At 48.5% G+C, this 16,897-nt stretch overlaps 1 protein-coding gene across 1 annotated transcript in view; it reads right to left on the bottom strand.

The window, feature by feature from the left end:
- The window catches only part of CSMD2 (CUB and Sushi multiple domains 2), a 667,647-nt gene that overhangs the window by 92,924 nt on the left and 557,826 nt on the right, over positions 1-16,897 (bottom strand). Inside the window, exons 37-42 of the mRNA XM_081490945.1 lie at positions 15,928-16,032; positions 12,877-12,995; positions 12,305-12,374; positions 10,234-10,350; positions 7,170-7,379; positions 1,700-1,888 (exon numbers count right to left, since the gene is read on the bottom strand). Coding sequence (XP_081347071.1) covers positions 1,700-1,888; positions 7,170-7,379; positions 10,234-10,350; positions 12,305-12,374; positions 12,877-12,995; positions 15,928-16,032 — 810 coding nt within the window. The remainder of the gene's footprint in view (positions 1-1,699; positions 1,889-7,169; positions 7,380-10,233; positions 10,351-12,304; positions 12,375-12,876; positions 12,996-15,927; positions 16,033-16,897) is intronic.

Here is a 16,897-nt window from a genome sequence, read left to right as displayed (position 1 = left end):
TTTCAAAGGCTCAGCACCCTCACCACACTGTGAAAAGTGGACTGAGGAACACAGGGCTGAAGGCTGGGAGCCCAGTGACAAGCCTCATCTAACTGACCTGCATTAGGGTGGAGGCAACGCATACAGACAAGTGGATGTATTTGAAGGGCAAGTAGGATGTAGAATTAGCAAGACTCAGTGACTAGACAGGGTAAGTGAGAGGCAGGCTGCCCAAACTGAGTAACAAATAACCAGGGGACTAGAGGGGCCTTTCACTCTAGTGAGGATTTCAACATAATGGCAGAAAGAGGATGGCTTTCATTTTGAATACATTAGGATTTAGGTGCTTCTGGATAAGTGAAGATATTTAGTAAGGAGTTGGATGCACAGGTGAAGAATCAGCAAAGAGATAAAGGTTGCAGACACAGATAGCATTTGGAGATGTGAGGGAAAGAAGAGAAGAGAGTGTGGGAAATAACTTCAAAGAACAAAAACACTTAAAGGACAAAGAAAAAGCTGACCAAAAAGTTGGCACAGGCAGAAAGGTCACTGGAAAAGCAAGAGAAAATGATGTCCTCTTCTAAGCTAAGGGAAGAACTGTCTTAGGAGGAAGTAGGGTTCATGGCTAAAGATGTCTGATGGGGGAAGCACTGCTCTTACCTCTCCTGTGACGCCATAAAAAGAAGCAAAAAGGAAATGAAAGTCCACAATGAAGCTTGTCATACAGAAGGTGGCCAGCCAACAATTCCAGAATGATGGACTGATTATGCATGGGGATGGTTTTGAAAATCTGAAAATCTAACTGGGAATTTAATAGTTTTAGTGATTACGATCTTATATTCTAACACCAGAATAGCTCAGTTGTACAAGGTCTCTTTATCTATGGAGAGTTAATACTTTTCCAACTCATGGATTTTGAACCAGTTACTGTGCTGGGCACTTTACATGTGCCATCTTGGAATCCTCTCAACTCTTATGAAGAGAAGCCCCATCACACTAAGGAAGGAACTAGAGGTCAGAGAGATGAAGCAGTTCAGAGATCAAGCCTAGGGTGATCTGACTCCAGAGCTGGGGCACTTTCTCCTGAACCATACTGTCCTCCTGCTAAACCTTGCCCTTTCAAGACAAACCCCAGCTTCTCCTCAAGGAAAAGGAAGGGAAAATGGAACAGAGGTGTGTAGATGGGGATAGGCACAGCATGAGCTCCTGGTCCTGCTCCTGGTCCTCCTCCACCCTGATTCTGGTTAATGAAGGCCCAGGAAAGTAGCCCCTGTAGCTCTGACATCCCCAACTCAGATCTCTCTAGGTTCGTGTAGGAGAAGGGGAATAAGCTGGGGAGTATGAAGAGAGGAACAAAACTTTTCTAGAAAGATGCTTTCTTCTTTTCTCCCCTTAGGAAACCACCATGATTAACTCTCTACCTCTCGGTATATCAGTGTCTTCGCTTCTGACTGGGACATCTAGCCCATGAGGTTGGCTGTTCCCAAGGGCTGAGAATGTATTCCCTTGGCTTTGACCTGTGTCTCCTCCAGGTCCTCCCTAGTGTTGGCCCAGAGCTCTGTGGCCAGGACCATCTTTATGGATAGGCTCAGTCCCATCCATATGAAAACACGATGGACAGTGTTTGCTAGGATCTCCTAGCATGGGTGATCCCGTGGAGCAGGCACGTGCATGAACCCTGTCCCTAAAAAGAATCACCAGGACTGACGGAGGAACATACCTTCACACCTGGGCAGGGGGTGGTCCCAGTTCCGGTTGGTGCCATGTTGACATGTGAGGACAGGGTGGCCCATCAGTTGATACCCCGGGAGGCATTCGAAGGTCACTGACTGTCCAACATTGTAGCCAGCTCCCCGAACAATGCCGTTGGCAAAGGGCTCTGGGTCTGGACATTCTTGAAGTTCATAGGCTGGGAAAGAATAAGAGAGAAGGTTTTTTAATTCTCTCTGGGAATTTTCTCCCCATCCAGAATACAGGTGTGTCAAGGAACTGGCAGGTGGCACTAGTGATAAAGAATCTGCCTGCTAGTGCAGGAGACAGAAGAGACATGAGTTCTACCCCTGAGTTGGGAAGATGCCCTGGAATAGGAAATGGCAACCAACTCCAGTATTGTTGCCTGGAATATTCCATGGACAGAGGAGCCTGGAAGGATATCGTCCACGGGGTTGCAGAGAGTCAGATACCACTGAGCACACATACACACAGGGAGTTAGCACGTGGTGGAGAACCAAGGCTGGACTCAGATGGGCCTTCGTCACTTTCTAGCTATTGGCTTTGGCCAAGTGACTGAAGTTCTCTATGCTTTTGTTTACTTACTTAGAAAACAGTTACTGTGAGAATCTGATAGGATGATATATACACACAGCTCTTTGCACAGTCCTGGCACATGGTAAGAATGCAATAAACATGCTGTCTGTTATTACTGCTTTCATGGGAAAGGGCAGCCCAAGGGAGACAAGGTTAGATTGAACCATTATTCTTTGAGCACCTCGTTGGGGCTCAGCATTGACTTTGGCTCTTTTCTGTTGCTTATTTCATTCAATCCAATAACCACCAAGATCAGAAACACAGGAAGCAGTCAGGTGAGCACTTGAGTGGGGTCCTTCTGACTCTGAGAAATTAGAACCTCTCAAGAAGGAAGGAACATGGAAGTAAGCCCAACCTGTGGCGAGGAGGGAAACTTTTCCGAGGGAATAGCTGTGTTAAAAGGAATGTGTGGGGATGTCCTGGGTGGTCCAGTGGTTAAGAGTTTGCCTTCCAATGCAGGGAGTGTGGATTCAATCCCTGGTCAGGCAGTTGGGATCCTACAAGCCTCGTGGCCAAAAAACAAACAACGAACAAACAAACAATAAAACGTAGAACAGAAGCAATGTTATGACACATTCAACAGAGCCTTTAAAAACGGTCCACATCAAAAAAAAAAAAACCTTAAAATAAAATAATAGGAATGTGTGATTTTCATACACGGGAGTCCCTCCAACGAACAAGAAAGTTGCTTCCCTGAATGGGTGTGCCTGTCTTGAAAGGAGAAGACTTAATAGGAGCAGCTGAGCCAACAGGGAGAAGTCACTGAGGAATTTGCTGAGCACACGTCAGAGAATCAGAGCCCTCAATTATTAATAATTGGATCCACAGGACAGTAATTGGACCCACTCGGCAGGAAATCACAGTGGGAGCAGAGGGAGCGTTCCTACAGTGGAAATTCTCAGGGGGAGTGGTTGAGATCAAATGAATGCTCGATTCAAGTCGGCGCCTCATCACGTGCAATAACAACGTAAAGAACGATGATCACGAAGCACTCCCTTCGTGTGATGTGTTTCCTCTCAGTGTCATGCAGGGAGGTCTCTGTGGGCAGAACTGGGCAGGTTTCACCAGGAAATCATCAAGGTAGGACTTCCCTGGGGGTCTGGTGGTTAAGAATCCATCTGCCAATGCAGGTTGACACGGGTTTGATCCCTGGTCCAGGAAGAACGCACATCCTGGGGAGGCACCTATACCTGTGCATAGCAACCACCGAGCCTGCAGGCCACAACTACTGAAGCTTCGTGCCCTAAAGCCCGTGCTCTGGCACAAGAGAAGCCATTGCAATGAGAAGCCCACACACTGAAATGAAGAGTAGCCCCCACTCGATGCAACTAGAGAAAGCCCACGCAAAGCAACAAAGACTCAGTGCAACCAAAAATAAACAAATAAAAATTCAAAAAATAATCAAAAGTTGTTTTTTTTTTTTTTTAAAGAAATCATCAAGGTAGTTGGGTGCGTTGAAAAATCGAGCAGTTCTAGAGAGACTGGGTGGGCTGGGCAGCCAAAGGGGCACGGCTCTGTCAGCAGCAACGGGTTTGGGCGATTTAGCAAATGAAGTCTTAGTAGAAGTGAGGAGCCTGTAGGGAGGTGACTGAAGAATGAGCGGGACCTTTAAAGAGAAGTCTCAGTGGGAAGAGAGGGACCCAATGATGTGGGTGAGCCTGAAGACCGAGGGCTGGTGAGAAGTCATGAGCAGTCTGGAGGAGACTGGCTGGGTCTCTTTCACATGCATTGCTTCCAGGGGAAGGAGCTGGCTTTTCACCAAGAGACACTGAAGTGAGGGCTCCGGGACCGCTTTCACACGGAGGGGAGTCTCAGAGTCTGTTCCACCAGAGGAAGCTTCAGAGGGAGAGGTTGGGCCTAGAGGGCAGACAGGATCCCTGAGGAGTGGAGTCATTAACTTCCCCAGAAAAGGGTCCCGTGGGGAGAGGACCAGTGGACGCTACAATGGGAGCAGATACAATTTCAAACAAAGAGACATATTAAAAAAATTAGTAATGATGATGCCTAACATTTTGGAACAAGGTCATTTTGCTACCTTCTTAGAAACATAATCTCCTGAGAAATTTTGATGGAATACATTAAGCCCATCAGGCTAGGAGACCTGGTAGGAGTAGCTTATGCTGTTACTAAAACGTTACGAGGGTATTTACCTGAAGAAGGGAAAAGAAAACTCCAGGTCAGGAAGTTCAGGGCGTCTAACAGGAGGGATTTAGAGGGAAAGTAAGGAGTTATATTTCTTCCAAAGAAAGTCTGGGGACCACAAAGAGCTGGGACTGCTGGATACAAACGGCCTGAGTGGTGACAGGTGCTCTTTCATGATGTAGATCTTTTCATAAAAGAAAAATCTAGGGCGAGTGGTCAGGTGAAACTCCACGGGGCAAAGAACATGGGCCTAGGGGGCAGGGAGAATTATCTGGGCCTGACACACGGGGAGGCCCCAGTGGCAGCACCTGGGCCTCCGGCACTGGAGACAACGTAGCCTGGAGGATGGGCCATCATGAAGGGGAAGCCATGATGGGAGTTTCAGAGGTCAAGTCTGAGGTGGGGGCAGCCACCCGGACACCAAGGGTGGCTCCACAAGGCCCATCAGGACTGTGGCAGCGGGCAGGTGCTGAGGAAGCGGCTGGGCCTGTGACCCAGGGGGACCATCCGGGCAAGTCCTGGGGAGAAATGTGAGAGAGCGGGGGGAGCTGGCCCACCGCAGAGTGGACACTGCTGGGGCTCTCATACACTTGGGCCAACTCAGGTCAAGGTGTTGGTCCTCTGAAGGTGGACTCGGGACCCCTCCTTCCTGTTTCCACCCTTCGCTCCCGCCTCAGGTTCCTCAGAGAACCCAGCCTCTGAACACACGGAGCCTCAGCGTGAGTGACGTTAACCCAGAGTGCTGGCCCATGGCTGGAAGCCTCAGTGAGGAGCCCGTGAGCCTCAGGTGAAGCTCCTCAGAGGAGAAGGCTTGGTGAGTCTGGGAGGGGCTGAGATCAGGGCTCTGTGGGGGTAGTTAGGTCTCTTCTACAAGGAAGCGGGGGCTCCGAGGAGTCTGCAGGACTCAGAGGGGCAGCTCTGACAAGGACAAAGTGGGCTTAACACACGGGAATGCAGGGAGCGTGTCTGCTCTCACCACCTGAGCTCCTGCGCAGGGCTGTGTCCGTCACAGGCGTGAAGCCGTGCATGGGGAGGCCCCAGAGCACTGTTCCCATCACAATGGTGGCATCATCAGACCCTGCATTCATCCCAGAAGAGGAGCTCAGGGAGAGCCCTTGGACCCAAATGTGTCCACCTCAAATTCATGTAGAAGTTTTAACCCCCTGCCCCTCCCCCTCTCCTCAGAATGTGATCATATTTGGAGACAGGGTCTTCACCTACATTTACCTAAATTAAAATTAGTTAGGTAGTCTTAGTCGCTTAGTTGTGTCTGACTCTTTCAGACCCTATGGACTACTCTGCCAGGCTCCTCTGTCCATGAATTCTCCAGGCAAAAATACTGGAGATACTGGAGTGGGTAACCATTCCCTTCTCCAGGGGATCTTCCCAAACCCAGGGATCGAACCCAGGTCTTCTGCATTGCAGGCAGAGTCTTTACTGTCTCCACATTTCCCGTTTTTACAAGAACACCAGTCATATGGGATTAGCGTCCACCCTAATGACCTCAGACAGACAGGGAGAACAGCACGTGAGGATGAAGCCAGAGATGGGGGTGATGGTTCCACAAGCTGAGAAATGCCGATGGCCAGCAAACTGCCAGAAGCCAAGAGAGAGCAGGGAATATATTCCTCCTTGCAGCCCTCGGAAGGAACCAGCCCTGCCCACCCCCAGTCTCAGGGCTCCCAGGCTCCAAGACTGAGAGAGTAACTCTGCTCTTCCAGCCACCAGTCTGTGGTCTTCTGAGAGAGCAGACCTAGGAGACCAATACACGGGAAGCCTGAGAAGCGTGTCTGTCCCAGGGAGGCACCCTGACCTCGCCTTTAGGCCTGAGTCTCTCCCGGGATAGACTATGGCCTTGGGACATATGGTGACCACTGGACAGGCCTCACTGCCCACCGAGGTTGTGTACCCTTCTTAGGCAAAGGCTTGCCCAGTTAAGGCTGACCTCTGCCATGAGCCCATCCACAAGCCTGCCGGATGCGCAGCTGCATTACCGCCAATGATGTGGCATTTACTAGCAAAGAGGCTGGGCTTCTCCCTGCTCCTGCCTTGGTGTGAAGGGCCCAGCTCCCTCTCCCGAGGCTTCCCAGGAGGGAGATGTCGGGCTGCCCCCAGAGCCCTGGGTACAGCTGCACAGGTGGGCACAGCTACACAGGCACAGGAGAAGTCTGAGCTGGGGTGGACGGGGCTCGATCCAGGAGGAGAGGGCCAATCACAGGACTCCAGCTGAGGACGGGGGAGCCGCGGGGAGTGCGGTCCAGCCTCACACAGGGCAGCCCTCAGCGGGAGGAAAGGGTCCTGCTCCTGTCTCATTGTGAAGGCTCAGAGGGCGCTCAGAATTGTTACCAGAATCGTTACTGGAAACCTCCATCATATCACAGGACCACCTTTGCTGGGCGTGACTGACACAGAGGGGAGGACCCAGAGGAGGAAGTGAGCCTTTCGAGGCCCTGGGGCAGGGGGTAGGGGGTGGTTGGATGTTTGAGGGGGAACTGGTGGGTCACTTGCTCCGAGGAAGCTGCTGACTGTTGGGTCTGGAGCCTGAGATGGCGCTTTGGGCTGCTGCCCTTGTCCAAGGGGTTTGATGGCCTCTGTGGGGCCAGAGAGACACGTCACAGCGGTCAGGCCTGCCTTCCGCATCTTGGCCTTTGCTGGGTTCCCTCCTGCCCTACATGGAAGGCTGGGAAGATAGGTGATGGTGGGTTAAGAGGCGGGGGTGGACGGACCCTCCCTGTCCTCACCCTGATACTCCAGCTTGAATCCTGGCCGGTTCTGGGAGTGGTCGCTGTGGAAATAGACGGTGGTCTCGTGTGACGTGGAGAGCAGGGCGCTGGGGAGCTCACTCCCGCTGAATCTGCCCATCATGCGGCTGGTCTCGTAGGGGCCATTGCGGATTTCTATGAAGTCGTGGTTGGGCTCAGTGGAGAAGTTCAGGAACTGGATGTGAGCTCCTGGGAGCAAGACAAAGGCAGACAGTGCCCAAGCAATAAAGTCCTGCTTCCGACGTGCTGACTCCTGAGTGCATCACCTGCCAGAGCCCATGTGTCCCCACCACCGACTACCCACCCAGTTAGGGGTCCCAGAACACACATGGGAGTCGCTGGTCAGCCCAGTTTCTCATCTTCAGGCAGGACTGAACTTAAAAGTGTATTATTCATTCAAAATGAAAGGCATTAGTCATATCAGAGCTCCATCCCCACTCTATTTTATTTTATGGAAAACGAAATTCAGGGTCAATACCTGACTTAATTTGGGATTCATATGTCTAGTATCAGTATAAGGGCAGCTTTGATAAAAAATGTTTTAACTGAAAAATACCACCACTTAAACATTACACCCGATCAAAAGACATGACCGTCAATACTAGTATTTTCTAGAACACTTACAATAATTCAGAAATTAGAAGACTACATCATCCCTTTGGTTCTATTAAGATGCCAAGTGAAGTTTATACTTTGGGGTCTTATTAGATTAATCAAGATCTAACTATGCAACAGGTTAAATGGATTTCATTAGGATCTTAACTTACATATAAATATATTCTTTGAAGAATAAGTGTGGGACTATTGATATCAATTGATTGATAAGATTTCTCAGAATTAGACTACTATTAAAAATGATATTGAAAAAATATATTTCTGAGCATGGGAAAATGTCCGCAATGTTAACTGTAAAAATCTGACTGCCAAGTAGTATGTAGCATACAATTCTAACTTTTGTATTAAAAAACTAGAAGACTATTCACTGACTAACTGACAATATTTATCAAGCATTTGCCATGCATCAGGGCCGTGCTAGGTAAGCATTACACAGGGAGGAACAAGGTCTTTACAGGGCCCTTGTCTTCATGATGGTGAGGACTAAGCTGTGAGTGATGATTTCTGCATGGTGGGACTACAGATACATTGGAATTTTTATAATTTGCTCATCTATACCTTCTATTTTGCTTAGAATAAGCACATAGGAGTGAATTTTTTGCATCTGATTATTTAAATAAAGACTTGACATATACTGTTGAAGACCCTTCATGTCTCCTGCCCTCTCCCACTGCTCTTCTCTCCACAGAGGCAGTCACTCTCTTGAATTCAGAAGATATCCTTCCAGTTCATGTGTTTAGATTCCTAAATGTATATCTGATTTGTTTTAAACATCTGCATTTATTATTATAGTATATATATAGTTTTGCAAGCTTAAATTCAGCATGTGTTTTTCAAGGTCTCTCCTTGTCGATATGCAAAGATACAATTCATTGATTTTTAACTACATATTAATTAATTCCATTTAATGAATTACCCAACCACACTATTCACTCTTCTATTAACATGTAGATATTTTCCAAATTACAGATAACTTTACACAGAGCACCTTTGTACATATCCGTGGAAGCTACACTTTCCAGTCTACCTCCCATGTGTCATCCTGACACGGGGGCTGCTGGTCCATTGAAGGGGCTCTTTAAGGATGGGCTTCTCTCGTGGCTCAGCTGGATGCCAAATTTCTGAATTGCACTGCCTGACTGCCGCCATCTAGGGGCAGATGTTTGTAAATGCAGTCGTTTTTAAACAGACCAGTGGGCAATAGGGACTGTTTGGAATCCAACAGCAACTTGAAAGCAAGGGATCTGGTCTTCTGTGACTGGTCCCTGCAGGAGCCTGACTGCCTGGAGGACTTAAAGATAGAGGTCTCTGGTGGCTGAACATCAGGCCTTACAGAGAAAGTGATGTGCCTCCCACTTAAACTTCTATTTTCCTTTGGTTGTGGTCCTTCCTCCATCCTTCTATCATCTGAGGTTCTTCTGGTTCACGTCTGGATGCAGAGTTAGAGGGTCTCCCAGCTCCTCTTCCCTCAATATCTCAAAATCTGGAGTTCCCAAGGCTCTCAAAGTCATCATCACTTCACAGCCTGATCATACACCTCCCGTCTCCTTCAGAAGATGGTACTCAATATAACTCTGTTTCTGAGGGTCACAACTTCTCCCCTCAGGGAAGATTTAGAGACATCCAAGTAGGTCACTTTCTCTTGAAAGCCTCTTCTCCATCAGAAGACCCACTTTAGGATGAATAATAAAGGACAAAAGAGGTGGTATTCACTTCTGAGGTCACAGACTGGGGGCTCACAGGCCTGTGCAGGAGTGATCCCCTTGGGACATTTCACTGGAGCGGAACAATGACTTGGATGACCTATGTGTACAGCCTATAATTTCTGCATCAACACAAATCCTGTGTCTCTTCAACAGAAATATTAGGGGTTAAATTATATTCCCAGTGCACAACACATGAACCTCCAGTAATTAAATTTGGTACCCAGATCAGTGTCCTCTACACCCTACCAACCCCCATGTCTACACACACACACACACACACACATTTCCCAACCTTTAAGGCCAGCTAGAATGTGAGTATAAAGAATGCAAACTCAATTTCACGTTGACCTTGGCTCAATTTAATTAGGATGAGAAATTGGATATTGGAGTTAAAAGCCCAGGTTGAAGTCCAGTCTCAGTAAAATAGATTGTCTTTTTCTTTTTCAACCATCCCTGGGCAATTTCTCATTCCACATTCCTGGATTTTAGCTCACTACTCTAATGATAAAAATAATAACGGTAATCCCTGAAGTTTTTTCCCTACTTTATGTTCCCAAAGCACGTTCATCTCTACCATTCCTAACTGATCCTCTGGATTGCACAGGAGCTCAACAGCTGAGGAAGCAGAGAGGCAGAGAGCTGAACTGACTCGGCCAAGGTTATGCTGAGTGATGGCAGCAGACAGTTGCTTTAAGCCCAGAGGCCTGGGCGTGAAGACTTACCAAAGCCCACAGGCAGTGCTAGTTTCCAGGAGCAGTCCATGTTGCTGGGGTAGTTGCCTGGGAAGCCGGGGCTCAGGATCACCCCCTCCATGTCTTCCACCGCTCCCCCACACTGCGCTGTGACCATGAGACCAGACTGAGGGTTAGCACAGCAACGCGGCAAGAAAAAGGCCACGCAGCATTTGGACTTTCCTAAGTTAATTTCCCTTTGAGAATCCAAAGGAACCTTGAATTCATCTCCCTAAAAAACTGCACGCAAGAGAAAACGGAGTATGTACATCCAGGAAGCGAAGTATACCCTATGTCTGCCCTGCGGTCCACAAACCCAAGTTATGGATGTTTGACCTTGAGCATGCCCTTCAAAGGTCAGTTTCCTTAGTGAGGTCATGCAGCAAAAAATGGTGTGCCCCAAGAGAAGTGTGACTGTCTCCTACACAATTCCCCAAATCTCCCTCTCTTCCCTGTCCAATCAGCTCTCCCGGGACTGGAAAACAGGAGGAAGGAAGGGGACAGACAGTGACATGTTAAGTCCCTGTTCTGTGCCGGCACCAGGCCAGGCTCTTATTCGACAGGGCTGGGCAGTCAGCAGAGGAGCTCCAACATGAGCCTAGCCTCAGAATGCTGACGCGCGCCCTGAGCCAAAGTGACTGTGAGCCAACCACAGGGCTGGGGCATCTGAATCTCCAATTGAAACGACTTCAGAGTCAGAGTCGCCTGAAGTTGCAGGGCTGGGGCACAGCTGCAGCCTGGCCAGTTCAAGTGGATTCTTTTTCTCTTTTTTTTTTTATGTGTTATTAGGAAAGGTTGTGTGTGCAGAAAGGGGTTAGCCCATCATGGAAGGCCAGAGGAAGGAGGCGAGGGGAGGAGTATGTGCTGTGTCTATGCAAACCCCTTCTGGGCAGAGGGTGACTGAAGCACACAGATCTGAAGGGAACAGTGCTTGCATGCAAAGCAAGGGCTCTAGCACTGATTCCCCCCACCCCACCCTCAGACACAGTCCCCATGCTCCCACTTCCTGGGTGATCTGGGGCCAGCTCTAAGTTCCCCCACCCCAAACCTCCAGACCTGGTTTCCCGCCCCTCCACAGCACTTGTGTCACAGGGTGGTTATAAGGTTACAACAGACAGGACTTTGCTTCACTTGGGACAGGGCCTGGCATGCACAGTAAACCCTCAGCCAAGGCGGCTGTGGGGCTCTGAGTGGTTCCCTGGGCAAGGCCTTCGTCATACAGGATGGGGAAAAGGGCCCGGTGGGCCGGTCCCGTTGCTGATTGCTCTGCAGACGAACAGGCCCTGCACCCTGGAGAGAGCACAGAAGGGCAGGGCCATGTGCTCCAAGGACATGCCCTTGGCTCACCTTGCTTTCCACTCCAAGTTCAGCCTAGTCTTTCACTTGCCAGTTGGCAGAGCATCAGAGAATGCTAGTTTCTCATTCCCCACTCTGCCACTTTCTTTTGAATCCTAAAAACCTTAGTTTTCCTATTTGCAAAACTGAGGGTGATGACCCCTGCCCTGAAGAGCTACAGTAAGGAGACATATAACTCAGGGCCTGGCACATGGCAGATCCTTGATAAACAGACGTTCCCCTTGCCCCAACCTGACTAGATGCTTCTGAGCATGGAGACTCTTGTCTTTCCTGGTACCCAGTGATCTCTTCATCACTGCTCAGCACAGAAACCAAACCAAGTCCTCCTTTCACAGGGCACGCTCAGCCTTCCTTTATCAGTGTATGCCATCTGTCTGTACCATGAAAAGTCACAGGGGGAAGCCCCAAAATGCCCAGAGGTTCCATATGGGGTTTGGGGTTACATGGAATCAGAATGGTCATCATCAGGTTTTGGAATGGGCAAGCCGCTGCCATATTTCATTTGGTGGACAAAGGTTTCCAAAAGTCGTGAAAAGCTAGAGAGTTAAAGCTTACAAAAAACATCAGTCTAAAGATACCACCTTGGAGCAGACCTGGAATACCAAACTTCCTTTGGATTTGAACTTGATCCCAGTGAGATGTCCCTGAACTCAAACCCCTGGTAGAAATGGATTTGAGTGAACTGGAGAAGTGGGTGTTCTCTTACCAATACAGAGAGGCGGAGGGTAGTTCCAGCGCCGCACGGTCCCGGGCATGCAGGAGATGTGGGCGTGGCCCTAGAGGAATCAGGAACAGGGTGGCTATAGCTGCCCCCACGGGCACAGCTGCATGTACAACCTGGAGCAGGGGCTTGTTCTCAGGCTTTGGGTTAAGGAGCAAGATACACGGATCCACCGTGGGGTGGGGAGAGAGGCAGAGGGAGATAGCTGGGGAAGGACACTTATTAACAGCCATTACTAAAGAATTCTCATTACTAAAGGTTCCTCATGAGACTCCTTCAATTACTAGATTCTTTCATGGCCTTCAAAGAGGAATTAAGCTTTCCTAAAGTCTAATCAAACCGAAACGTTGCAGGGACACATTTGAGGTTGGCTTGCGCCAAATGGCTAAAGTCAGCACTTTGCCTTTTGCATTAACATCTCCAGGAGGGGACAACAGTCCCTGAGGGATCTGGGGAGCTTCTTTCTGTTCTGTGGTGACCGCAGCTCTGCTGGGAGAAGGCTGGCTGATCCCAGCTCAGGGGACACCTTTCCAGTCCTGGGGGTCAATGGAAGGTACCTGGAGGGCATATCCCGGCTCACACTGGAATGAGACCACATCGTTCACTAGGTAGCGCTCGCCAGTCTTCACCCCATTACTGGGAACAGCAGGTTCTGGACAACTGCTCAGGCCCACCGCTAGACCAGACAGAGACAGACAACAGGAGAATGGACAAGTCCGTCAGGTTGATGTACTAGCAGGCTGAAGGCAGTGCTGGCAGCGAGGAGAAGCTGCCTCCAAGCTGTGTCCTCTCTGCTTTCTCTCCTCCCAGCCTCTAGGCCAGTGTTTCCCAAGCCTTTCACCTCCCAGCACATGGAAAAGATCAGAATGTGTATATGGCACAGAGGCTCAACAGATCAAAGCCTCCTGGAGCAGGTGGGTATCATCTGGCAACTCTGACTGTGCCTTCAGGCTCAAAATGATACAACACTGCTGTCACCCCAAGAAGTTCCTTCATCTCTTCCCATGCAACTTCTGTCCTCCATGTGCTTTTAAAAAGTGGATATGATGCTTAGAAATGAAAGCTGCTTCGGCCTGAATCCACAGATCTCAGCATCTGGGACAAAAGATTTCAAGGACAGTATTAAAACAATCATCAAAGTGAACTGGAAGTCCTTCATCTCAACGGTCATCTTGTCTCTTTTTTCTCCACTCTTTCCTGCCCTCCAAGTAGAAGGCACCTCAGTATTTACTGAGGTGATCACAACAAGTAACCCGAGACCTACTTACTGGAATGGAAGTGATGGACAGAAGGAGCTGGAGGGGCAGAGGGAAAAAGAGAGAAAGCAAGAGCAAAAAGTGTGGTAGGAGAAAGATGGGATGGAGAGAAAGGTCGAGACAGAGAGAGAAAGATGGAAGGACACAGAGAAAAGTCCATTCTAATTTCTTTACATTCTAATTTCTTTAATTAAAAGTCCATTCTAATTTCTTTACATGGCAGTGGTGAATTTTATTTAAGCCAAGTTTACAACAAAGGAAGAACTTTTTTAAAAAATCATAAGAAATTTATTACTTTTGAAAGCAGATTGGTCATTTCCATTTCAATTAAATAACCATCAAATATGAGTCAGAGCAATAGACAGAACTTTTCAGTATCCTGCAAAACCATTTGCCTCTACAATAGCAGTTAACTCTTCCTTTCTGTACTCTCTTTGTAGATGATCTACAAAACGGACATGTAACTACAGGGTCCTGGCTCCTAGGAATTTCAGTCTCCAAATACTAATGGAGACCTCTGATATCCTCTAGCTTCTTCCACTGTGAGAGGACAGTGCATGATAAACACCAGCTACTGAGAAAACCACCAGTTGTCTTGAACAACAACAACAGCAAAAAAAAAAAAAAAAAAAAAAAAATTCAAAGAGGTGAATTTTTCCTGGGAATGAGGCAATAGAATAACAAGGAGATTTAGGAAAGAAGTCTCCCTTTGGAACAAGAAAGAAAAGAGAACATTCTAGGGAACATTAAAGGACTCAATTTTAAATATTGGATAAAGAAACAAAACTGGAGAGAACAGAGGAGAGAGGGTAAAAGGAAGAATGTAAATTATTCAAGAGCCTAGGATCCTTCAGCCCACCAGGTGACTGAGGTCTGAGAGGTCCGTGGGAGGTCCTCAGAGGCCCCTGTCCCGCCCTCCACCCTGCAGGGTCTTGGCTTCAAGCTGCCCTGCACTTTCTGACCAGCTGATCCTTTCAGCTCTTTCAGGTGATGAGCAGCCTAGGATCTAGCTAATCCTCCCTCCACTACCTGGATGAGATGCATTTGTTCTGATACCAGCTGGGTGATGCTGACACTAGCAGCAAGTGGGGCTTCCCTCTGTCCATCCTATTCAGATGGTCCAGTCAAATACACCTTCCCCCATTTCTTCCTTCTCATCCCATACCTAACTCAGGTACTCCTTCTGTAAAGTCTCACCTGGCCAGGGTAGGCTCCCCTCTTCTGTACTTTCTTATATCAAGTTGCACTACAATGACTGTTTCCATGTCCATCTCTCCCCCTAGACTCTGTGCTTCGTGCCTTACTCATCTTTGTTCCGTGGGCACCTACCACAGGGCATGCTCCCTTGCAGGTGTCCAGTGTTTCTTCATGACATTCACCTCTCCTCCAGCCCCTGGGAGAATTGCTGCACGTCCTCGTGACACCCCTGGGAGACCTGCAATGCTGTCATGCCCTTCTCTGTCCACATGTCTGCCGCTCTCCCATGGACTCAGGACTCCTCTCTCTTGATCTTACTCAATCCTACCAAAACCAGCATTGCACCTGGCACATTGTAAATATTCAATAAGTATTTGTTGAATGAATGGGTGACAGACCCTGCTGCCAACCCATTCCTGTACCCCGTGCGGAGGGGATAGGCAGACAGTCTCAGGATGAAAGCAGCCACCCCAGCAACCTCTGTCTTTGTTACTCCACAAGGCACATCTGCAATCCTTTTTCTTTTTTAAAAATTAAAAAATTTAATACAATTTTTAAAGGTTACATTTCACTTCCAATTATTATAAAATATTGGCTCTATTCCCCGTGATGTACAATACATCCTTGAGCCTATCTTATGCCCAACAGTTTGTACCTCTCTCTCCCCCTGTAACCCTTTTTCTTCAAGAGTTTTTAGTTGTGATCACTTAGGGATGCTGGAAGCCAGGATGTAAGGTTTTGAGGATGGAGGGAGAAATATGATGGGAGAGGAGTGAAGTCTGCAATGAGAAGAGGAAATTCAAGGACCGCTGCATCACTGACCAGGGCTTAGAGAGGCCAGGTTTTAGGCTGGAGCACCTTACACCTCCATTATTCTTCAAATAATATCCTGGGCCCCTCCCCATTCCTGTGGGGACTCAGAGGAAGCACACAGGCTTCTGCATAACAGACCCTTGGCTGAGAACCCCGGCTCCACTGCTTCCTGGCTGTGTTTCTGGCCTTCTCTGAGCTTGAGCATCCTCATTGAGGTCTGTGTGAGGCTTCAGCAGGGTAGAGAATACACAGCCCCAGAACAACCCCCGTTCCTCGTGGGGAACTCAGGCCCTGTGCGTTCCCACCCTGAACCCTGCACACGCTGAGACTCTGGATTCTCACTTTTGTACTCCAAGTGGAAGCCGGCTGCAGACACACTGATGTCTGAGTAGAAATGCAGGTAGAGCTGGTTGGAGGTGCTATTCAGTAGGGCAGGCACGGTTGTTCCTGGGTAAGGAAACAGGGACCAATCAGGCTGAGCCTCTCCCACCCCTGGGCACCACCCCTGTTGCAACCTGTTAAGGTTCTGATCCCAAGGTCCCCAGGTGTCCCCAGCTATCAAACCTACTGAATGACAAATTAGCTCCCCTCAGAGTGCTGGGTCTCTAATAACTAGAGGAGGAGAGACTCTGAACAACTTCTGGCAAAAGAGCAGTGACCAAGCCACAGGCCAGCAGCAGGTGACTTCCTTTGGGGGCCGATGAGTGTGGTCCTCTGCCAGGCATCTTCAAAGTGATTCTGACATAAATAATTCTCTGGGCCATCCAGGCACTGTAGACAGTTTACCCGGGGCATGTGACTCATTCCTAGATCTGGCAACATGCAGTTCTGGGGCCTATGAGACTCAGATAAATTGCCCTGGCCTCTGGGCAAAATCATACACTACACTTAGAAGTCCACTGCTGGAATGGAAAATGGTGTGGCCAGTCTGCTGTCAGTCCTTCAAAAAAATTATATATAGAATCACCATACGACCCAGGAATTCCACTCCTAGGTATACGTATACCTAAGAGACTTGAAAACATGTTCCCATGGAAACTTGTATGTGAATGTCCATAGCAACATTATTCATAATTAGCCAACGAGTGGAAACAACCAAATGTCCTTCAACTGATGAATAGATGAATGAAATGTGGTCTGTCCACACAGTGAAGTGTTGACCCTTGAAAACATTACACTGAATGAAAGAAGCCAGACCCAGAGGCCATATATTGTAGGACTCCACTTATATGAAATGTCTGAAACAAGCAAATCCACAGAGACAGAAAGTATGTTAGTGGTTGCCAGGGGGTGGTGGTGAACAGGACGATGG

This window comes from Giraffa tippelskirchi, chromosome 5 (genome assembly GCF_054371585.1).
Source record: "Giraffa tippelskirchi isolate mGirTip1 chromosome 5, T2T-mGirTip1v1.2.pri, whole genome shotgun sequence".
Lineage (NCBI taxonomy): Eukaryota > Metazoa > Chordata > Mammalia > Artiodactyla > Giraffidae > Giraffa > Giraffa tippelskirchi.
The sequence above is the reverse complement of the archived record's forward strand: the minus strand, read 5'-3'. Positions and strand labels throughout refer to the sequence as shown.